Source organism: Artemia sp. Qi Xiang Cuo, chromosome 6, assembly GCF_049724085.1.
Source record: "Artemia sp. Qi Xiang Cuo chromosome 6, ASM4972408v1, whole genome shotgun sequence".
Lineage (NCBI taxonomy): Eukaryota > Metazoa > Arthropoda > Branchiopoda > Anostraca > Artemiidae > Artemia > Artemia sp. Qi Xiang Cuo.
This window is the reverse complement of record NC_142799.1, coordinates 14845803-14871272: the sequence shown is the minus strand read 5'-3', so window position 1 is coordinate 14871272 and position 25470 is coordinate 14845803. Positions and strand designations below refer to the sequence as shown.

The 25470-nt window shown below is 36.5% G+C and overlaps 1 protein-coding gene and 1 non-coding gene across 2 annotated transcripts in view; one reads left to right on the top strand and one right to left on the bottom strand.

Annotated features, from left to right (window-relative positions):
• Positions 1–25470, bottom strand: part of shtd (anaphase promoting complex subunit 1) — a 220066-nt gene that overhangs the window by 47412 nt on the left and 147184 nt on the right. Inside the window, exon 24 of the mRNA XM_089090505.1 lies at positions 24230–24474. Within this exon, the coding sequence (XP_088946631.1) occupies positions 24230–24474 (245 nt within the window). The remainder of the gene's footprint in view (positions 1–24229; positions 24475–25470) is intronic.
• Positions 11562–11633, top strand: TRNAE-UUC (transfer RNA glutamic acid (anticodon UUC)). The gene has a single exon. It is a non-coding gene; the product is annotated as a tRNA-Glu (tRNA).

Here is a 25470-nt window from a genome sequence, read left to right as displayed (position 1 = left end):
CAAAAATTTCCCTCGCACGTGCCTGGTGATGTCAAACCTACACTCCAATTCACAAATCTATTACCCCATTTTTGCAAATGACAATCAAAGAATTCTGATTGTAGCATCCAATTTTTTTTAATAACAAAGCCCCCGTCTTAAAATATACTAGCGATATCCATTCGTGTAAGTAGGGGAGGCTACCTCCGGTCCATTCTTGGTACACAAAACCTTGGGATTTTCACAATCCGTCTTATAAACTAATGTAGTTCACCCCATTTTTGCCTTTTTAAGCCCCCCACCCCAACAAAAATTTCCCTCGCACGTGCCTGGTGATGTCAAACCTACACTCCATGTCACAAATCTATTGCCCCTTTTTTGCAAATTTCAATCAAAGAATTCTGATTGTAGCGTCCAATTTTTTAAATAACAGAGCCCGTCTAAAAATATTTTAGCGATATCAAGTCGTGTATGTCGGAGAGGCTACCTCCGGTCCATTCTTGGTACACAAAACCTTGGGATTTTCACGATCCGTTTTATAAACTAATGTAGTTCATCCCCATTTTTGCATTTTTAAGCCCCCCACCAACAAAAATTTCCCTTGCACGTGCCTGGTGATGTCAAACCTACACTCCAATTCACAAATCTATTACCCCTTTTTTGCAAATGTCAATCAAAGAATTCTGATTGTAGCATCCAATTTTTTTAAATAACAAAGCCCCCGTCTTAAAATATTCTATCGATATCCATTCGTGTATGTAGGGGAGGCTACCTCCGGTCCATTCTTGGTACACAAAACCTTGAGATTTTCACGATCCGTCTTATAAACCAATGTAGTTCATCCCCATTTTTGCCTTTTTTAAGCCCCCCACCAACAAAAATTTCCCTCGCACGTGCCTGGTGATGTCAAACCTACACTCCAATTCACAAATCTATTACCCCTTTTTTGCAAATGTCAATAAAAAATTCTGATTGTAGTGTCCAATTTTTTAAATAACAAAGCCCCCGTCTTAAAATATTCTAGCGATATCCATTCGTGTATGTAGGGGAGGCTAACTCCGGTCCATTCTTGGTACACAAAACCTTGGGATTTTCACGATCCGTCTTATAAACTAATGTAGTTCCCTTTTTTGCAAATGTCAATAAAAAATTCTGATTGTAGTGTCCAATTTTTTAAATAACAAAGCCTACACACATGTACACACTGTGCTTTCAAAAACCCATCTAAAGATGCCAAGGAAACGTAATCTCCTCAAAACTTAATTTTTTTGGCAATTTGCACGTGAACTCACGATGTACATTCTTATGAAATTCTTATTAATAACAGAAAAAAACCTGTCTGCTTAAATTATGTAATTATGACCATGCTTTCAAAATATGTTCGACCATATTATACACTGCCAAATTATCAGTCTGGTAATCTGCCTTGGAAAGGTGCCATGGAACGTAAAGTGGGCAAATAACACCGGAAGGAACATAAAGGCCGAGAATAGCACAGGAAGGAACGTAAAGGCCGCAAAGTATAAGTTAGCACTCTACTTACCTAGTCTATTAAAATTTTGACAAAACAACATTTTACCTTAATTTTCAGTTATAAGTTTCTATTTCTTTTGTTTAGTTCTGAAAATAAAATTTCTTTTATTTATGTAGAACTTTAAGCCTTATCAATAGGTTTTTCTTAAGTTTAGGAAATGTATTTGCAGATCTTTGAAACCTCATAAATTGGGATAGAGCAAAGTTGTCAAGCAGAAAACAGTTTTCTTGTAGGCTACTTCATTTGAAGTAGAAGATCTATTTTGCAAGAATTCACTTTCATAACACAAAGATCTTTAAAGGCTATTAAAGGTCACCGCCTTCCAGAGAGAGAAGGAGTGGAGATATGTATTTCAAAATACCTACCCAGGACATACTTTGGCCTGTAGACCAATCTCTGAAAGTTTTGTTTTCCTATTCTAGCCTCTTTCTAAGATAGCAAAAAGAAGCTGAACCACAATTTTACCATTTTAGTTTTTCAGATTACTCTGCTATAATAAAAGACTAAGCACAACACTTGAAGTGCATTTTTTGGTCCTTTGAAATATGCTATGGGTAACTTCTAGGGGTTGACCAATAAAGGAAAAATGCTAATAAAACAAAAACAGTACCATTAGATTCCATATTTTATGTTCTCTGAAAATATCATAGTCCCTTCTCTGATAATGCATCCCCATTGATGTTCCTAGATATTACCCTGGAATAAATACAACCTTAAAAAACAATAGTAAATTTTTAGATTACATCATAATTTAGCTAGGATTAACATGAATACATGACTTGATGCCTTTTTTGTGCTCTTTTAGAGTTCAATATCTGCTTCTGGGGCAAATTCCATTTTGAACCATTTATTGGCTCAAAACAGGTCATGATAAGCTAAAGTTTTAAAATGTTTTTCTATAAAGATCTGGCCAGTGAGAAAATTGCCATTTGTAGCTGATTCATGAATGGTAGTTATTATTTTCTTAATATTAAAACATTGTTATGCAAACAAACATGCAGAAATTTTTGAAAAGAGCAAGAAACCCCTCAAAAAGGATGTCAGTGGTATGATGTCATTCTTGAAAGATTTCAGGCTCTTTTTAAAAGTTCTTGCAAATTTGTTATCACAATGACATTTTACTGTTAAGACTAAGGAAAATAATAAATTACCATTCCTGAAACAGCTACACATGGCAATTTTTTCTTGCCAGAAAGCTTCTTTTAGAAATGTATTTTTAAACTTGTGGTTACAGGAACAGTACCTCTTACTAGGATATCATATCCTGTTGTGGCACTCTCTAATCTTGGCTCAACATAGTGTGCCTAGTGCACAAAGTTATTACCTTAAATCGCAGCTTGGAGCAAAATTAAGGATTTTCATCCTTGTAATGCTTCATTATGACTTCAATGGGTTTGAGTTTGAGGACTAAATTTTGGTTAAGGACTCAGCAGCTTCCCAGTTGTACAGGAACTCTTGCTGTAGCCATTCTTTGTCCAAATTTTTCTTGAATGCACCTGTTGAATCAGCAGCCACTGTACTTTCAGAGAGTAGATTCCACAAGTTTGTTACTTGTTGGCTGAAAAAATGGCTTCTTTCTTGGACTAAGGAGCGTTGCTTGAAGATCTTTTTGGAATGACCTCTAGTGACAGAATGTTCTGAGGAAGGAGTAAGGAGACGAGGGAGAACATTTTTGGAAATAATTTTATGGGTCTTTATCATGTCACTATGTTTCCTCCAGTATACAAGAGTGGAAAGTTTCAAGTGATCTAAACACTCTTTGTATGGCATTTGTTTGAGGCCTTTGACAATTTTGGTTGCTCTTTGTTGAAATCTTTCTACAATTTCTTTGTCCTTCTTGAAATAGGGTGATGCCAGGGACATTCCAACCTATAGGTGCGGGCAAACTAGTGCCTTGTAGAGCTTCAGAAACATGCTTGGGTATCTGCTAGAGATAGTTCTTTTGATCATTCCAAGAGATTGGAGGGCAGACAATGATACAGATTTTGCATGGGTGCTGAACTTTAGTTGATGATCAACAATGACTCCAAGATCTCTTTCTTCAGGAAGATCTTAGTTCAGCATAACTGTAGAAAGCGGGTTACCTTGGAGATGGTATTGCTGATGAGTGTTATGATTACCAAAGTGGATTACATGGCATTTGTTAATATTGAACAAGAGGAGCCATGTGTCAGCCCAAGTCCAAGAATATTAAGGTCATTTTGAATAGATTGCCAGTCAAAGGTTGTGGCTGCTTTACCAGCAAGTTTTGAATCATCAGCATAAAGAGTGAGGAGGTTTGAGAGGAGATTGGGTGCATCATTTATATATAAGTTGAAGAGACTTGGCCCAAGAATGGTCCCCTGGGGAATGCTGCTTAAAACAGTTGTAGACAAGGAGCAATGAGGGACACCTTGAGAGTCTGAACTCTGACAACTCTGTATCCACTGGACAAAACATCATCAACAACTGCTGCTTTTAGTTTGGCAAGGAGGAATTCATGACAAACCCTGTCAAATGCTTTTGAGAGGTCCAGGAGCACCATATCAACAGGTACATCATTATCCAATAATGATGTAACATACTCGTATGTGTGTATAAAATTAGTGTCAACAGGTCTTAAAGATCTGAAGCCATGTTGAATGGAAGTGAGGATGTTATTAGTTTCTAAGTGCTGAATTAATGCTCTGCTTTGGGGCCTTTTTTGTGGATTGGTGTTATATAGGACTCTTGTAGGGACAGCTGGAAGAGTTCACACAAGGGAGAACTGAGAACAATTTGGCATTTCTTAAGAAGCCTTGGGTGTATTCCATCTGATCCTTTGGATTCATTAACATCAAGTTTTTCCAGGCTATTTAAGACCATATCTTTGGTAATTGATAATTTTGGCATTGGATGACATATTAAGTTTGATGGTGCTGCAGGAATAGTTGAACAAGGTTGGATGGTGAAGGTAGAGGCAAACTGGGTATTTAATACATTAGCCTTATCTATTGGCGATGAGTGGGTTATGCCATTATGTCTGAGGCCAGGAATGATGAGATGGTTTGGATTTCTGGCAGAAACATATCTCCAGAAAGATTTGGGGTTTGTCTTGATATCTGTGGCAAGCTTTTCCTCATGCTGAGACTTCAATTCCTTAACTACATTAGAGGCAAGATTTGGAGCCTTTGCATACCTTATCCAATTTTCCTGAGATTTCTCCTTTTCCAGTTGTACCTTTTCCAGGCTCTGGCTTTCCTGTTGATTGTTCTTTTTGCATCTTTTGTGAGGAATGGAAGCGTTTTTGGCTGTTTTCCGTAGATGATATGGGAGTGCTTTTTTCAATTGATAGGAAGGCTTCTTTAAAATTTGTCCATGATATATTAATATTAGAAATAATTAGTTTTGACCAATTTATTGAGGCTAGTTCCTTCTGTATTGCTTGGTAGTCAATAAAAGTTTGAGGACAAACATTAGGTTGCAGACATATGTTCAAGGATAACACAGAGAGGGTAACTGAGTGGTCGCTGTTGCCAACTGGAGGAAGAAATTCATTTCTGATAAGGGAATCTGGATTGCTCAAAATTACGAGATCCAACAAGGAAGGATTCTGGTTGCCACAATGCCTTGTTGGCTTGTCAACCCTTTGGTGAAGAAAATTATCAGATAAGCAAGACACAAATGGTGAATCTCCATTATTAGATACTACATGACAAAGACCATCAACCCACTCAATTAATGGGAAGTTGAAATCACTGACAAATATTAAATCACGTGATACTGTAGATACCATTTCATCAATGATAGTTTTAAGATGTATTTCACAATCATTAAGACTGGGTGCACTAGGGCTTCTGTATACACACCCAATACAGATTTTTTTTATTTTCTTGAAGAGTAATATCAAGCCATAAACTTTCCACCCAAGGTACATCTGAAATTAAACAGTTAATAAGATTAACCCTGGAAACCTTCCCTGACATAAATACCAACTCCTCTTCTGTAGTTTGGTTTCCCCAGATTAGTGAAGCACTGATTAGTGAGAGATTAGTGAACAGTGATATCACTTTTGTATGTTATGTATTATGAATAAACACTTCTTTCTGTAGATACTTGTCAAGACGGTTTTTGAAGCTGTTTAGAGTTGGTGCTGACACTACTTCTTTGTGTAACAAGTTCCAGTCTGTAACTGCTCTAACTGACCAGAAAGAAGATCTATGTCTAGTTGATGCTGTTTGTTTCTGGATTTTTGCAGAATGATGCCTAATATAGACATTAGTCCGACTACAGAAGAATGTGTCAAACTTGGTTCTATCTAGATCCTTTCTCAGTTTGAAAATCAGGTCCCCTCTCAGGTCCCCTCTTTTTCTTCTATAGTTTAGGCTTGGCAGCTTCATTTGTTTCAGGCGCTCTTCATGTGTCATTTCTTTTAGTCCAGGGAGTTGTTTAGTGGCATGAAATTTTGATTATTTTACCGCTTGGTCATAGGACTCCATTAAGGGCTCAGAACGTAATTTGCCCCAGAAGCAATTATTACCTTAGATCACATTGTCCAGCAAATAAGGTATTATCCTGGAGGTACTGGTTAGTGAAGATGTTGAGCCAATGTGGCAGCTGCATCCCATTCTCAAGGCTTGGATGACCAATCTTTGCCCACAGCTTTCTTGAAGGCCTCCACACTAGGGGCTGAGACTGCTTCTTTGCTTAGGGAGTTCCAGAGCCTATGACTCTATTTGGGAAGAAATTTTTCTGTAGTCTGCTGTTGGCTTGTTTGCAGTACAGTACAATCCCTTGGAATATATAGAAAAATTAAAGAATCCTGTGGAGAAGAAATATATCTAAAATTTGGGCTCCAAAATGATACTTTAAAATAGTCTTATCATTAAGAGGGGATTTTGTGCCGCTTGAGGGGAGAAGAAAGTATTTAGGGAGGGTTAAGGTACGGAGTGGTCCCTTCCCTTGTCCGATGTGCTTGTCTGAAGATTTGTCCGATGTGCTTGTCTGAAGATTTAGAACATTTTATGTGTTATTGAAAGAACTGAAGGTACTTAGAAGGGAATTTGGGAGGGATGTCATGGATAGAAGTTGTTTAGAAAATAAAATAGGAAGTAATTGCAAAGTGGATATTAGAAATTTGGGAAATTTTGTGAGTGTGGGGATAAGACGTAGGGAGGGTTTTCTATCGTAGTGTTATTTTCTAAAGTGTTTGAACTTATTATGTTTTATGCGTTCCGTTGGATTTGTAATATCCATGTCCCATGGGGCTTTTGTGAGAAATATATCTATATCTATGAAGCCCCTATACATACACATAACTATATTTTGTGACTGTTTGGTACAGAGAAGGTGGGAAATTCTGAAGTAATATTGTAGTTGCATTCCCTTTCCGTGTTTAACTCAAATGGCGTAAATTTCCACTTTTTTTCTACATTTCATCAGTCAATGTTTGAAAAAATATTCGATGCTATTCCACTGATTTAAACTGAGATTTCAGAGACCCATCTATACCAACTAGATAAAATATAAACATAATTATTGGCCTTCTTTTATAAAATGTATTTAGAAAATCCATGTTTCTCCAATGATTACTCCGACCTTTCAAGGAGTATTACTTAGTTATACTATTAGTTATTATAGTAGTATACTATAATAGTAGCAGTATACAAGTATGCTATTAGTTACACTATAATTATGCAATTAGTTATTATAGTTATACTAGGGGTATTACTTATATAATTAGTTTTAAGTGCATACTTATACGAACCTTTAGTAAAGTTCAGCTGAGTTTAGCCTTTAATTAGATTAAATAAAAAAAACAAATTTTTTAAACAGAAAGTAAGGAATGACATTAAAACTTAAAACGAACAGAAATTATTCCGTATATGAAAGGGGCTGTCCCCTCCTCAACACCTCGCTCTTTACGCTAAAGTTTTCTATTGTTTAAAAAAATAGAGTTGTGAGAAAGTCAAACTTTAGCGTAAAGAGCGAGGCGCTGAGGAGGGGACAGCCCCTTTTATATACGGAATAATTTCTGTTCGTTTTAAGTTTTAATGTCGTTCCTTACTTTCTGTTAAAAAAACTTGTGTTTTTTTTTATTTAAGTTTGGAACATTTTTTAATTAATGCAGGTTTTGATTTTGGCTCACCGTACATAAATAATTAAAACAAAATTTGCATATTAATTTTACTTTTATTTGGTTAAATGGCTTTCTTGAAACTTGTTTAATTTTATTTACGAACGTTTTTATTAGTAATAAATATACGTAACTTACGAATTATATTTTTAATACGTATATTAGGGGGCTAGCCCCCTAGTCAATACCTCGCTCTTTACGCTTAATTTAGAATTTCGTTACAATTATGTTAAAAATTAACCCTTAATCACAAAGGCCGTTAGTTATAATAAATATCTCTTATGAAAGTACTTAAAAATCTTTGGCTTAAAGAGCGAGGTATTGACTAGAGGGTGAACCCAATCATACACGTAATATTTTCTGTTCGTTTTAAGTTTTGATGTTACTCCTTATTTTCAGTTGGAAAACTTGTTTTTTTTGTTTTTTTTTTATTTCTGATCTTTTTTTAAATAATGCTGGGAAATCCAGCACCCCCTTCATAGCAATGTCCCTTCCCCCATGAAAACTTCCTTCATGGAAAGATCTTCCCAAATAACCCCCGACCCAACCACCCCCTACTACCAGAAAAAATCCCCTTTGAAAACGTCTGTATACTTCCTAATAACCAATACTATATGTTAACATTGGGTTCATAACTTTTAGCCCTCCCCCGGGGGACTTCGGGGGATTAAGTCATCCTAAAGGACATACTTATCATATTTCCAACCATGCTGAATAAAATGGCTATCTCAAAACTTTGATCAGGTGACTTTGGGAAAAAAATGAGCGTGGGAGGGGGCCTAGTTGCACTCCATTTTTTTTGGTCACTTAAAAAGGGCACTAGAACTTTCAATTTCCGTTCCAATAAGTCCTCCCACAACATTCTAGAACCACTGGGTCGATACGATCACCCCTGGGAAAAAAAACAACAAAAAAACAAAAAATCAAATAAACACGCATCCGTGATCTTTCTTCTGGCAAAAAATGCAAAATTCCACGTTTCTGTATATAGGAGCTTGAAACCTCTTCAGTAGGGTTCTCTAATACCCTGAATATGATGGTGTGATTTTCATTAAGATTCTATAACTTTTAGAGGGTCTTTCCCCCTTTTTTCGAAAATCAGCCAAATTTTCTTAGGCGCGTAACTTTTGATGGATAGTACTAAACTTGATGAAATTTATATATTTGAATTCAGCATTAAATTCTGATTCTTTTGATGTATCAATTGGTATCAAAAACTCGTTTTCTAGAGTTTCAGTTACCATTGAGCCGGGTCGCTCCTTACTTACAGTTCGTTACCATGAACTGTTTGATGACCAAAGGCAGTAAAGTTGGCCACCATTTGCTCACCGAAATTCAAAACATAGATTAACAATATCTTTACACTTCTCATGCAATTATTACATAAATCCCCCAAATAAAACAATGTTGTAAAAACCACCCCGCTTCGCAAAAAAGCAAACCCAAATTTTATGAGCAAATTTTCCGAGCAAGACTCGAAAATAAATCTTTTACAGTAAACAAAAAAGTTCAGATATTAAGTTTTTCACCCCCGTTGTGACAGCACAATCCTGAAATATCATTTCGACAGCCTAAGGAAGTTAGTATTTTACGTTTCCTCTCCTTTTTAATACAAAATGAGGATTTTCATTTTCAAGTTGGATTTTGCGGTATTACGGACATATTCCCCTGATAAATCTAAATTTAATTAAATAATTTTAGGCAGTATGCATCATCAGTAAAATCTAACAGAGACCACACAAAGTAAGTGAAACTTTGTTTCAAACTTATTTGGAAAAGGAAGCGTCTTAAAATTTTTCCAACCCCAAGAGGAGCAAGCGGTCTCAACCCCAAACCTGTCACTATGTTAGGGGGGGGGGGGGGGGCGGGCCCCACCTAGATCCACCACTGAGACTAGGACAGATTAGACAGTCATTGCGTTTCTGTGAGAGTAGTAAAGTATTGGAACCGCCGAGTCTTCTCTCGTATGGTGCAGAAGCCCCAGGGTAAAACAGAAGATTCCCAGTTCCCTAAGACGACTATCTTTTTCGGCCGCTGATAAGTATATGGGAGAAAAAGCACACCCTTTAAGGAAGGGTTGAGGTGTAAATTAGTAATTTTAATAAAGTATGGAACTCTTACCTTTGAAATAATAACGACCCTTTATCAAACAGCACTAATAACCACGTCTCCCCCAGAAAAAATCAGTGGAACATGTACCCTCTTAGCTCAACTCATCATACACCGTGAACTAAGGGAGCAGATAGCTTCCATGTTCCTCCTTGGTACCGACAACTTCTATTTTCAGGAACACAAAAAATAAAGTCTTATTAAAAATGAGTAAAGTTGGCACTGGAAATTCAATGATCAGGTCCTTTTAAAATAATTACAATAAAAGAAAGAAACCTTATTAATCTTAGTGAAGAAACCAAGGAGGTGTAATTTATGTAGAAAATCATTTTGGATACTCCCACTGTCCGAGGGAGGTCCTTGATCCACAAGGAGGGAGTTGCCAGCCCTGAGCACATGGATAGGCCTAGTACCACCTTGAAAAGGGCAACAAAATAAATGAAAGTAACAAAATAGTATCAGCCCCATGCCTAGGAGAAAGTCACTAACCCTAACAGACATAATGTGAACAGGGCCGCTCTAGGTCTATTTCGCTTAAATTCCCTGAAATTTAAAATGTCACTGCCCTTAGTATAAATGAGAAGGCGTCTTCTCTCGAATACAGGAGAAAGCTGAATTATTATTTGGATCCCAGCTGTAACCTGCGTTAATGAGTGTACCAGGGATGACAGAGGAGTCAAGGCAGGCATGTCATCTTTTAACCATACAAAGAAAGATAACCTAGCTCTTTTAGAGAAAAGAAACAATAAAAAGATCTTATGGTCCAGTGTCATAGAAAGACGTTTTTTTTTTACAATTATGGACAAATGATTTACTCACTGAAAAAAAAAAGAAAAAAACAAAAATAATAACAGATTGATCCAATCGGACTGAAAATCATATTGTATACAGCAAATGATTTCGAAGAATTAAGAAGAAAACATATTTCCCCCAAATTTTTCTTGCAATACAGTATTTATTCTTGAAGTGTTGATGGGAAGAAATTCAACTTTGGAGTAAAGGTTGGAGGTTGAGGGTGACTGCACCCCCCCCCCCCGCAGGTACACAGGCCGTTTTTTTCGATCGTAATATGGCATTCAGGGTATTTCCCCAAGAAACATGGTTCTGTATATTTCTATCTTCTTATCGGAATAATATGCCTTTTAATCTCATATTATACTTTGCCTCAATGGGCCACAGGCCGAAAAGGAAAAAATGGGCCTTTTTACCACACCACCCCCTCCATATAACTTCAGATTCATAAAGAACATACTGCGACTCAAAACTCAAATTTTGACAAAACAACATTTTACCTTAATTTTCAACTATCATTTTCTTTTTCTCTGGCTTTAGCTCTGAAAATGCAATTCAAGTTATTTGAGCAGAATTTTTGAGCCATATCAATGTTTTATTCCCAAAATTTAGGAAATGTATTTGCATATCTTTAAAACCTTATAAATTAGGATTGAGCAAAGTTGTGAAGCTGAAAACAATTTTGTTATACTTCATTTAAGCAGATCTATTTTGCAAGGTTTCACTTCTATAACTCACAGATTTTTAAGGTCATCAAAGGTCAGGACTCTCTAGAGGGAGAAGGAGTCGAGGTAGGTACTTCAAAATACCTTCCCGGGACATACTTTAGCCTGTAGACCCATCCCTGAAAGTTTCATTTTCTTAACCTAACCCCTTTCTAAGATAGTCAAAAGCAGCTAAAGTATAATTTTACCTTTTTGGAAAATCTGCAGAAGCAAATGGTAGATAAGAACAATATTTAATAACTGCATAATTCTTATTGATTTAAAAAATTTACCCCCAAACTTCTGCAGAAATAAAAATACCTGTTCATTAATCAAGAATTTAATTATATCCCATATGGTCTAGTGGCTAGGATAGCTGGCTTTCACCCAGCAGGCCCGGGTTCGATTCCCGGTATGGGAATTTTTTGCCAATGATACAATATATCTCCTACACAATGTGGGACCTGCGGTTAAATCTCAGCTACAACAGTACAAAAGTAAGCACCTTAGTAGTTAGGATGTGTCCTTAATAAATAGCCCAGAAAGCTAAGGGTTTAGTAGTGAGTAACAAAAATATTTATTTTTGAATGCATAAATGAGAAACTCGTGACTACATAAGTCACGTTTTCATTCAGTCTTTGAACTGTGAGGACGTAAGCTGGATTATACTTTGTATTTAATAATTGGATTGCACAATTTGCGAAACTAATGAAAGTAAGAAAATCACGAAACATTTATAACGAAATATTGTAGCTTACCGACGGCTTGATCGAATACGGACTATGATCTTTGATTATTATTTAGATTATTGGAAGTAAGTTTTTGTGCCCTGTAAAATGGATTTAGTGTATATTTGTCCAGTTTTGAATTTTCTACAGAGACAAATCATAGGCAGCGCGCTAGCGCTGCCTCAGTAAAGAACGATGTGGGCACAAACTGTTTTTTTTTTCTCCATGCCCGGGCACTTCGTATCGAAGGATTTGTTACAGAAAGTTGAAAAAGAGCTCATTCGATTAGGACTTTGCGTGGCGTGCGCCGTTTATAAAAGTCAATAGTGACTGGAGGACAACTAGCCCCCCCCCCACGCCCATCATTCCCCCAAACACATACCCAACAAAAGTTTTGATGTCCATTTTGATCATCCTAGTTGATTTCCTACTAAAAAATATGTTATTGAGGGGGACACACCACCACAACCCTCGGGGCAAGGGTTTTAAGTTATGCCCTGGGGGCATATAAGGTTTTTATAGAAGGCGTTGTCGTAAAAACTTCAAACAAGGCCCATTCGATTGGAAATTCAAAGGGCTAGTGCCCTTTTTAATAGTCGAAAGTGATTGGAGGGCAACTAACCCCCACGTCCATCATTCCCCCAAACACATCCAATCAAAATTTTGAGATAGCCATTTTGTTCAGCGTAGTTGATTTCCAGATAGAAAATATATTTTTGGAGAGCCCTTAGGACAAGGGTTGTAAGTTATGCCCTGGGGGCATATACAGTTTTTGCGTTGTCGCAGAAGCTTCAAAAAGGGCTCATTCGATTAGAAATTGAAATGGCTTGTGCCCTTTTTAATAGTCGAAAGTAATTGGAAGGCAACTAACACCCCTTCCAAGGCAACTAACACCCACCATTTCCCCAAAAACATCCAGTCAAAATTTTCAGATAGCCATTCTGTTCCACGCAGTTGAAAGGTCCGGAAATTATACCTTTGAGCAGGAAACTTCCCCCACAGTCTTCTGGGCAAGGGTTGTAAGTTATGCCGTGGGGGCATATAAGGTTTTATTGAAAACTTTGTCGTATAAACTCAAAAAAGGGCGTCAAAAAATCTTTGTCGTCAAAACCCCTACGCCTTCCCAAGGCCAGAACATAATTTGCACTTTACTGAAAAAAATACAAATGAATGTGCATTGTCAGTTTAATATACATATACTTATATTTAGTAATCACAATCTTAATATTATTTGATTTATTAAAGTTATAAAAGTAAAAACATTTATATTTTTTCAGTAAAGTGCCAATTATGTTCTGGCCTTGGGAAGGCATAGGGGTTTTGAGCCCAGCTCATTTTAATTTCTTCTCGTTTTGAGTTTGACTCGTTTATTTTTTGTAATTTCTGATTGTTTTGGGTTTCATTTATTTATCGATGCTGATTTGTGGAAGTTTCACGCTTGGTAGATTATTTGATTTTATTTTTGCTCCTTTTTTGTTTAATAGAGTTCTTACTTTTCTTTGAAAAACTTATTTTGTGGAAAAAGTTTTTTTTATTAATTATTAACAAGGCAGATAAGGACGCTGTTGTTAAACTAGCAGCGAAATTTTTCGAAGAAGATGCATTTAAAGAGACTATTGAAATCTGTCGTGATATTTTGAAAGTGGATATTCTTGAGAGGCGCCGAGGCTCACATCGGAGTGCAGCTTTTGTGACCGACATTTACGAATTGCTATCGGACCAAATCTCGAAAGATGACCTTGTTCCACGATTTGTGATTATGGACCTGTCAGATATTCCGGTTTTTCCAAGCGAACCAAATACTATTGTGGCATCAAGATTAAAGGACTGTGTTCGAATGTTAAATTTCCTCGTTGAAAAACAAGAGTCTGTTAAAACAGATATGGATGAACAAAACCGTTTGTGGCCGCTTTTTCCTAAGCCAGAGAATGCTACAGTTCCTGTTATTTTTATTAATTTACCTTCTAGTATGTAGTCTTCCAACCCCGCTAAGCAGCGCGAGTTTTTTTTCAAAATTAGGATGCTAAGACAAAGTCGACCATGTTGAGCAACGGAGAGATAGGCTACTGGTGTTTATGAAAGATAATGATTCTGCCTCATAGGTGGCAAATGCCCTACCACCCGGTTCACGCATCAGTGCTAAGGTCGTACAGAAGGAACATCTAGGAATTATACGGATTGACAAATGCTTTGATGAATCAACTATTGCAGGTCTAGTTAACTCTGCTGTGGAAGCAAAGCGCGTTGGAGATAGTTCAGTCGTGCAGTTGTCCTTTAAGTCTCAACTAGATCTCGACATCGCTCTAAAGCATGGCATCAAAATTGATTATTCGCTTTTCCGGGTGCCAACTCCCCATAACCGAGCTAAGCAGGGGTATAAATGCCAAGGATTTAATCATTTTGCTCGTGAATATACATTAAATGTGAACGAACTTAAATGTGATAAATGTGCCGCACCCCATGTTAATAGCCGTGATAATGCATGCTCAGCCTCTACTGTAAAATGCGCAAATTGTGGCTGAAATCACAGAAGCAACAGCTTCTCCTGTGTCGTGTTGAAGAGCCGTATGCCTGTCGATGCTTCGAGCCCTCAAGCTTGAAGCTGATATCCCCCTCCACAGGTATGGACCTTTGCACCGAACCTGACGGTGTAAACCTGTATTTTCAGAACATAAATGGAGCAAGAGATAAGCTAATAGTTTTAGCCAAAATATTCAAGTCATTCGAAACAGTGTGTATAGTAGAGCACCAGTTAGGTGGCGTTAGTAGTAATCTGTTGGAAGTTTCTTGTGAACACGAGTTCTTCATCCGTCCTGCGAAAATCACAGGAGGTCGTCCCTCTGGCGGCATTATGATTGGAGTAAATAAGAGCCTTAAGTGTGTTTTACTTGAAACGAATGATACTTTTGTTGCGATTGATCTAGGTCATACCGTTATTCTTGCAGTTTATATGCCTACAAATTACAGAAACGAACAATCTAACGAACGTTTTGCTAAAGCATTTAAAAGTGTCTAAAAACTTTCTCATAAAATACGAGTGTCTTGTAAAACTATTTTGCTTTGTTGCGATTTTAACACTGACCTTACTATTCCTAGTTTACCGTGGTCCCAGTTCTTTTTATCATCACTTTTGAAAGATCTAACTGTGGCAACGAATAGCATAAATTATAGTTATGTATTATACTTATGAATTATACTGATGTTCATAATTCAGGTAGTGTGACAAATTTGGATTTAATAGTCTCAGATCTTGAATCGTTAAAAGTCTCTTGTTAAGGTATCGGATGAAATGTTGATTGTTCATTCTTACCTTGAAGTGTCTATTGTTTTAAATGTTTTTTGTCAAATGCGTTGTAGTCCGAAATGGTTTCAAAAACAGCTATGGGATAGGATAGACGTAAACTTGTATCAATGCGTATTAGATGATATTCTCAGTAGAATTAGAATTCCTGCTCACCTCCTATCACAGCCTCAAAAATTTCATTCGTTGGAATTAGATATGTATTATGCTGAAATAGTTCATGCTATGAAAGTTGCGGCTTCCGTTGCGGTTCCTGTTATTAAAATCCGTAAAATACACAAAAAAAAGATGGTCTGTTATACCTGGGTTGGGCGAAGCAAAAGAGAAATATTGGCTATGGTATCATATTCGGGATCAATGTGACCGACCGAGAAATGGCCCCCTTTTCTAGATAGTTAAATCAACAAAAAAGAAATATATAAAGTTAGTGGCAACATGGAAAAAACAACAAGTAAAAGATATATCAACCAAAATTAGGAATAACCCAAAGTTACTTTATAATGAGGTTAATAGACTAACGCAATCATCAACTGATTTATCAGACCAAATCCCGGTGGAACAATGGTAGGGACACTTTACTTCAGTATTTCGTCCAATACACCACCAACTGAATTGAGTTATCGTGATTTGTTATATAAGCATTTTTCTCAGTTGAACCCATATAAAAGTTTGTTTTTCTCCATCTTCGGTTTTGATTACAACAAGATCACTAAAATGTGGGAAGGCCCCTGGTCCAGATGGTTTGTTATCAGAGTACCTTTTGTATGGTACTACAAAACTAGAAGAACATCTTACGTTATTATGTCAATTAATAGTAATCCAGCATTATGTCCCTTCTTTGATGAGAGAAGGTAAAGTAGTTTGTATACGCAAGAAGGGCAAGGATCCTTCATATTGTTCATCATATAGACCTATAACACTTTGCTATGTTATTAGTAAATCATTTGAAATATTTTACTCCCATATTTATCAACAACATGTGATGTGGGGGACCGTCAGTTAAGTTTTCGAAGTGTTGTAGGGGTTCAAAATGCTCACGTAATATTTCTAGAAATATTGCAACACCACCGCTGTAGCGTTGCCTATATTAAAGGCCATACGGCTCCAATGTTTTATTATTATTTATTTTTTTTTTCCCAGAGGCACTTCATACGGAAGGGGTCGTCGTAGAAACTTCAAAGGGGGCTCCTTCAATTGGACATCGAGAGTTATAGTGCCAGTTTTAATAGTCGAAAATGATTGGAGGGCACCTAGGCCCCCCCCCCCCGCCCATCATTACCCCAAACACAACCAAACAAAAATTGTAGGTCGACCATTTTTTAAGCGTAGTTCTTTACAACAAACAAAATGTATTTTTGATGAGGCCACTCCCCCACAACCCTCAGGGCAAGGGTTTTAAGTTATGCCCTGGGGGCATATAAGGTTTTTATAGAAGGCGTTGTCGTAGAAACTTCAAAACAGGCTCAATCGATTGGAAATTAAAGGGCTAGTGCTCTTTTCAATAGTCGAAAGTGATTGGGGTGTAACTAGCCCCCCTCCTCCCACGCCCATCATTTCCCCAAACAGATCGAATCAACATTTTGATATAGCCATTTTGTTCAGCGTAGTTGATTTTCATATAGAAAATATATTTTTGAGGAGGACACTACCCCTCGACCCTCAGGGCAAGGGTTTTAAGTTATACCCTGGGGGCATATAAGGTTTTTATATAAGGGGTTGTCTTAGAAAATTCAAAACAGGCTCATTCGATTGGAAATTTAAAAAGGTATTGCCATTTTTAATTGTCGAAAGTGTTTGGTGGGCAACTAGCCCCCCCCCCCCCACGCGCATTATTCCCCCAAACACATCTAATCAAAAATTTGAGATAGCCAATTTGTTCAGCGTAGTTGATTTCCAGATAGAAAATATATTTTTGAGGAGGACATTCCCCCAAAACCCTCAGGGCAAGGGTTTTAAGTTATACCCTGGGGCATTTAAGGTTTTTATAGACGGTGTTGTCTTAGAAACTTCAAAACAGGCTCATTCGTTTGTAAATTAAAGGGCTTGTGCCCTTTTTAATAGTCAAAATTTTTTGGTGTGCAACTAGCCCCCCCCCCCCCCCCACGCCCATCATTCCCCCAAACACATCCAATCAAAATTTTGAGATAGCCATTTTGTTCAACGTAGTTGATTTCCAGATAGAAAATATATTTTTGAGGAGGACACTCCCCCACAACCCTCAGGGCAAGGGTTTTAAGTTATACCCTGGGGCATATAAGGTTTTTATAGAAGGCGTTGTCGTAGAAACTTCAAAAAAGGCTCATTCGATTGGAAATTCAAAAAGCTAGTGCCCTTCTTAATAGTCGAAAGTGATTGGAGGGCAACATGCCCCCCCCCCCCGCCCATTATTCCCCCAAACACATCCAATCAAAATTTTGATATAGCCATTTTGTTCAGCGTAGTTGATTTCCAGATAGAAAATATGTTTTTGAGGAGGACACTCCCCCACAACCCTCAGGGCAAGGGTTTTAAGTTATGGCCTGGGGGCATGTAAGGTTTTTATAGAAGGCGTTGTCGTTGAAACTTCAAAACAGGTTCATTCGATTGGAAATAAAGGGCTAGTGCCCTTTTTAATAGTCAAAAGTGATTGGATTGCAACTAGGGGCCCCCCCCCCCCCCCACGCCCATCGTTTCCCCAAACACATCCAATCAAAATTTTGAGATAGCCATTTTGTTCAGCGTAGTTGATTTCCAGGTAGAAATTACGTTTTTGAGGAGGACACTCCCCCAGAATCTTCAGGGCAAGGGTTTTAATATATGCCCTGGGGGCAAATAAGGTTTTTATAGAAGGCGTTGTCGTAGAAGCTTCAAAAAGGCTCATTCGATTGGAAATTCCAAGGTTGATTTCCAGATAAAAAATATATTTTTGAGGAGGATACTCCCCCAAAACCCTCAGGGCATGGTTTTTAAGTTATGCCCTGGGGCATGTAAGGTTTTTATAGAAGGCGTTGTCGTAGAAACTTCAAAACAGGCTCATTCGATTGGAAATTAAAGAGCTAGTGCCCTTTTGAATAGTCGAAAGTGATTGGAGTGTAACTATCCCCCTCCCCCTACCACGCCCATCATTTCCCCAAACACCTCCAATCAAAATTTTCAGATAGCCATTTTGTTCAGCGAAGTTGATTTCCAGATAGAAAATATATTTTTGAGGAGGACACTCCCCCGCAACCCTCAGGGCAAGGGTTTTAAGTTATGCCCTGGGGCATTTAAGGTTTTTATAGAAGGCGTTGTCGTAGAAACTTCAAAACAGGCTCATTCGATTGGAAATTAAAGGGCTAGTGCCCTTTTTAATAGTCGAAAATGATTGGAGGGCAACTAGCCCCCTTCCCCCACGACCATCATTCCGCCAAACACATCCAATCAAAATTTTGAGATAGCCATTTTGTTCAGCGTAGTTGATTTCCTTATAGAAAATATATTTTTGAGGAGTATACTCCCCCACAACCCTCAGGGCAAGGGTTTTAAGTTATGCCCAGGGGGCATATAAGGTTTTTTATAGAATGCATTGTCGTATAAACTTCAAAACAGGCTCATTCGATTGGAAATTAAAGAGCTAGTGCCCTTTTTAATAGTCGAAAGTGATTGGAGTGTAACTAGCCCCCCTCCCCCCCCACGCCCATCATTTCCCCAAACACATCCAACAAAATTTTCAGATAACCATTTTGTTCAGCGTAGTTGATTTCCAGATAGAAAATATATTTTTGAGGAGGACACTCCCCCCCAACCCTCAGGGCAAAGGTTTTCAGTTATGCCCTGGGAGCATATAAGGTTTTTATAGAAGGCGTTTTTGTAGAAACTTCAAAACAGGCTCATTTGATTTGAAGTTGAAGTGGCTAGTGCCCTTTTTAATAAGCGAAAGTGATCGGAGAGCCGAGAGCCCCCCCACGCCCATCCGTCCCCCCTACCCATTCCCTCCCCATATTGAAATTGCTCTGTCGTCCCTCTTATCTGATATCCAGATAGACAATACGTTTTTGAGGAGTATTATCAACCAAAATCCTGGGGTCACGAGTTTTAAGTTATATCCTGGGGGCATATAAGGTTTGTATAGAAGGCGTTGTCGTAGAAACTTCAAAAAAGGCTCATTCGACTGGAAATTCAAAGGGATAGTGCCGTTTTCAAAAGTCGAAAGTGATTTTAGGGCAACTAACCCCCCTCTCAAGCCCACCTTTTCCCCAAATACATCAAATCAAAATCTTGAGACAGCCAGTTTATTAAACGTAGTTTTAAATTCTGGAAATTAGGTCTTTGAGGATGACAACTCCCCCATAGCCCTCAGGGCAAGAGTTGTAATTTAAGGATTCTCCGAATCCTTCCCATTATTTCTTATGGAAGGGATGCTCGTATTAACTTTGGAGAGGTCTCATTTGACTGAAGATTGAAAGTTCGTGTTCACTTTTTAAGAGTCAAAAGATATTGGACGGTGACTAGCCCCCCCTCCTCCAAGCCCTAAATGCATCAGATAAAAATTTTGAGATAGACATTTTGTTAAAATAGTTCAAAGTTCTGGTAACAAAAAACTCCGGTGTCGACACAGCCCACCAGGCCCCGGGGGTAGGCGTTGTAAGTTATGCCCTGGGGCATAACTTATTAAAGGGGGTTTATAACTTATGGGGAGTGGTTTTGTATGGGAAGAACACATAGGAAATCTATTATAATTATCCAATTATAAGGTTAAAATACATACTCTGAAATAGATGTAAAATTGCTTTGGCACACAAAATCCTATTAAGGTCAATTCCAAACAGTCGTGATCCCTTTGTGTCAGCAAGTGAAATGGTCTAAACCCCCTTATTGGAGCTATTTTTTCAATCCATTCATTGTTGTCAACCGCTGCCCACAAGTTATGCAAGCTGTCTATTGTTCATATATAAGGTTTTTATCAAAGAGGTAATCGTACAGACTTTGAAAAAAGCCTCATTCGATTTAAACTGAAAGTTCTAGATCCGTTTTTTTAACGTCAAGAATAATCGGACAGTAAGCACCCCCCCAGGCCATAAAAACTTGAAACTTTTTGCAATAAAAAACGAACAAAAATTAATTAAAAAAAAACTTTTTACGAAAAATAAGTTTTTCAAAGAAAAGTAAAGGCCATTTTAAGCTTAAGCTCAGGAGATACAAATACTTGTTAAAATTCAAACTCAAAACGACCAGAAATTACTATTAAAGAATAAATGAAACCCAAAACGAACAGAAATTAAATAAACAATCATAGCAAAAAACATACAAAAAGTAATAATATAAATGAATAGATAGATCTTAAAGCGAGTAATGCTTAGATTGAATATAAAAATCAAGCTTAAAACGAAAAAAAATATTTTGCTATTAAAGTATAAATGAAGCTCAAAACGAACTGAAATTAAATAACAATCAATGCGAACAAACATACAATATATATTAATGTAAATGAATAAATAAATCTTAGAACGGGTGAAACTTAAATTGAATATGCAAATCAAGTTTGAATCGAATAAAAATAACTACAAACAAGAGTTTGGGTATCGTCTCACTGCAGAAGCCTAAAACCTACTGCGTCATTGGCGCTTTACTGAAAACGAATTATATTACGAATGTTTTCTTTTGTACTTCTTATTGAAAATAAATATTAAAATTACAGTAAAATTTTGAACTGATGAGCTTTTAGCAATTAATATCATTATGCATCAAATATTCAGTTTAACTTATTACTTCTTTTGAAGAATAGTCAAGACAAATATAGCTTAACTACAAACAAAATTTGGATACTGCCCCCTTCTTTAATTGTAAAAACCTAAAGCCTTCTGCGTCATTGGTGCTTCACTGAAAACGAATTACTCGTATATTAAAAATTTATTATTTTCCAGTTCTTACAGCATTGAAAAGAAAAATAAAATTGGATTGAAAAAAAAAAAATCTTTAACTCAAGGATATTTCATCAACTAACACAAACAAATTCCTATACTTCAATACAGCTGTTGGTATGCCTGCTAAGAATGTTCCAGGTCCGTATGATTTTGCAATTTTTTTTAACTTCGAAATTATCACCAATCAATATAGCTGGTTAGCTATGAGAACGCTCTCTGTCTTCTAAGCATTTCAATTTGAGCGGAAAATTGCACATCAAACTTTGTGGAACATGCATTTTCTTGCATGTAACACCAAAATATAATAAAATGTCAAGTTTCGGAGTGTTCCACAACTCGCAAGCAAGTACCATTGGTATTTTTGAATCCGCATGGTCAATTTAGGGGGTGGAAGGTAGTCTAATTCTCATTGCAGCCCCATTCCGTCGTGGTATGATTCACACTTTCAACACCTTGCATCCGGACTATCATATAATCTACCAAGCACACAACTATCCTAGATCAGTATCAATAAATAAATGAAAACCGAAACGGACAAAAATTAAAATAAACATTAGAGCCAAACTCAAAATGAGCATATATTATTGCGAGTAGGATTCAAAATCCCTGTCATTTCAAAAAGCCAGAATAAAATTTGTACTTTACAGGAAAAAGTCAAATAAATGTGCATTGTCAGTTTAATATACATATGCTGATATTTATTCCTTAAAATCTTAATTAATGAAAGAATTGTTTTCAGTAAAGCGCCAATGACGCAGTAGGTTTTAGGCTTTTGCAGTGAGGCGGTACCCAAACTCTTGTTTATAGTTATTTTTATTCGATTCAAACTTGATTTACATATTCAATTTAAGTTTCATTCGTTTTAAGACTTATTTATTCATTTACATTAATATATATTGTATGTTTGTTCGAATTGATTGTTTATTTAATTTCTGTTCGTTGTAAGTTTCATTTATACTTTAATAGGAAAATTTTTTTTTTCGTTTGAAGCTTGAATGTTATATTCAATCTAAGCCTTACTCACGTTAAAATCTATCTATTCACTTATATTATTCCTTTCTGTATGTTTTTTGCTATGACTTCTTGACGAATAGATGGTTGCGTTAGGTTTTTTGTGTTCTTAGATTGCAGCTGCTGGTAGTTTCTGGCTTGAATTTTAGAAGATATTTTTCTATGCAGAGCAGAATTATAAAATGTCTTTTACTTTTTCTTTGACATCCATATTTTTTGTAAAAAGTTTTTTTTAATTAATAACTTTAAAAAACAACTATTTGTGTGCGGAGTTGATATTTCAAAAGCGTTTGATAGTATGTTGCATAACCATACTTTTTTATCATTGTTGCGTAGTGGAGTGAACCCATTTATAAGCCAGTGTTTGACAGGTTGGTATGGTAATTCATCTGTGAGAATTTTTTCGGGAGGGCAACTTTCAGACCGAATTTGTTTACGTCGTAGAGTAAAACAAGGGTCAGTTCTTAGCCCCGTTATATTTAATAACACAATTAGAACAGCTACCCGTTACCTACCCCCATATGTGATTGACGGTATCGACATTAGCCACTTGTATGCTGATGATATTTTGTTATTTTCGGACAATTTAATATCAATACAGAATGCAATCAATATATTACATTCACATCTACGGGAGATAGGATTAGAGATTGAACCTACTAAAACATAATTCCTAGTGGCAGGCAATAACAGTGATTTCCAGCATCATTCAATTAGGGTGGGATCACTTAATATCTTTCATAATGTTTCCATTAAATACCTTAGCCTGCCTTTTGGCCTGACAATTAAAGCTACGCGGGAGTTGGTGTTATTGTCTGTACTGGGAAAACTTATGGCCTGCTAGTCAGGGTGAAAGGTCGTTTTGATAAACAAACGCTATAATTTATAATTCAATGTTTGCATCTCATGTATTTTTATTGTTCCATTTTTAAAGTTTTTAAGTAAAAGTGATAAAAAGCGTATCCGCATGTACTTTTTCCGGTTTTGTAAATATTTTCTTAGAATTCCACTATGGCTCAAAAATAGGTATGTTATACGAAAATTCGGAATATTTGATATTACTATTAAAATAGATCAACTAAACGACCGACTTCTTAGACAATCTAGAGAAAATCGATTGAATTTTCCCTTCAATTGTATGGTTTACTGGACACATAGTTTTGTCATCATTGCTTTAATAAAACAGCTATTTCTGCGTTATATATTATGAGGCTTCATCCGTTATGTTATATGAGTGTTTTTAGTATAGCTATTAATTAAAAGTTTTTATTAAGCTATTTATTATATATTCATGAGCTGTTGAGTATTATGAGCTACTTGTTGTCGTCCTTTTCATCAGAAGTATAATTTTGTATTTTTCAGTTTTCTTTTCATTTTTTCCTATACTCCTCTGTGTACATCATGTACGTATAGAGGCCATAAATAAATTATTATTATTATTATTATAAGGAAAAAAAATAATACTATCAAAAATCTTAACAATTAATATTGCAATATTAATTTTTTATATATTGAACAAAATTGATTATTAGAAGCTAACATTAAAAAATTATTTATTTTAATTTAATTAAAATTATCAATAAAATTATTAATAAATTATTTACAAATATTTATAAATATTGAATATAAATATTAAATATTAACGTAAATAATAATAATATCGAATGTTTAATATTACGATATTTAAAAAATAATAAGGTACTCCTGTATTAAACGTACTCTTTTATATACTGCAATGGAAACCAGTCACAAAAAACCCGTTTTCGACGGGTTAATTCAAGGCACCGCTATAGAGTAATGCAATGTATAGCGTGGTTTTCATTGCGAATACGATATTTAAACTGCTTTTTTTTGGGGTTTAGGGGGGAAAGGTACCTAGGTTAGGTTATGTAATAATATATGATATGCTTTACCCCCCATACCCCCCTCCCCACCCCTAATGTGCAAATATATAGCCCAAATTTGTTTATAAACTGTTATATATTCATCCTATTTTATTTTATTTCATTAGCATTAACCAAACTAGCAGTATATAAAAGAGTACGTATAATACAGGAGTACCAATAATAATATTAAAACAAAAATCAACGTGTACCTGTTGTCGTTGCTGTGATTCGGGAACTTAGGGTAAATGGCACAAATAAGGGCGGCAATAGCTTCGTTGGATGTACTAAGACTCAGTCTACCGCCGCCTAAAAACAATAGTCCTAATGCTAAATGTGTGGCCATATGAGATCCATAGGTAACACTCGAAGAGCTCGCTCCTCCATGAAAACCAACGCGAGACCGCAAATGTCGACATAATCGTAAAACTTCAAGATCACCAGTGCCAGCCATTATCTGAGAATAGTCAATAAAGTACATGTAACACCGAAATTCAAAATAAATAAATATTATAGATTTGACCAATAAAGTAATTTTAAGATATATAAAAAGGGGAAGTGAGCTCTTAAAGAACTAATTAATCCATATCATAATACGGGGCTATAAAAATTTCTGTCGTTAAAAGGATCAAAAATGGTTAGCTTAGCTAGCAAGGATATCCCCAGATCAAACAGTTCGTGGTAACGAACTGTAACAAAGGAGCGACCCGACTCAATAGTAACGGAAACTCTAAAAAACAGAATCTTGGTACCAATAGATATATGAAAAGAATCGGATTTTTAAGCTGATTTCAAATATATAAGTTTCTATAAGTTTAGTATTAACCATCAAAGTTTACGAGCCTGAGGAAACTTGCCTTATTTTCAAAAATAGGAGGAAACATCCCTTAAAAGTCATAGAATCTTAATGAACCATCAGATTCAGCGTATCAGAGAACCCCACTATAGTGGTTTCAAGCTCATATATGCAAAAATGTGGAATTTAGTTTTTTTTTTTTTTTTGCCAGAAGAAAGATCACGGATGCGTGCTCATTTGTTGTTGTTTTTTTCCCAGGGGTGATCGTACCGACCCAATGGTCCTAGAATATCGGGAGAGGGCTCACTCGAACGGAAATTTGAAGTTCTAGTGCCCTTTTTAACCTTTTTAAGTAACCAAAAAGATTAGAGGGCACCTAGGCCTCCTCCCACGCCCATTTTTTCCCCAAAATTATCTGATCAAAATTTCGAGATAGCCATTTTGTTCAGTATAGTTGAAAGATCAAACAATTATGTCTTTAGGTTTAAATGACCCCTAAAGTCCGTGGGGAGAGGCCGGTAAGTTATGAAATTCGCCCATTGTTTACGTATAGTATTTGTTATTGGGAAGTATACAGATATTTTGGTGGGAGGGTGTGCTTGGGGTGGATTTCTACGGGGAAAATCTTCCTTAGGGAGGGAAATTTCCGGGGGTGTG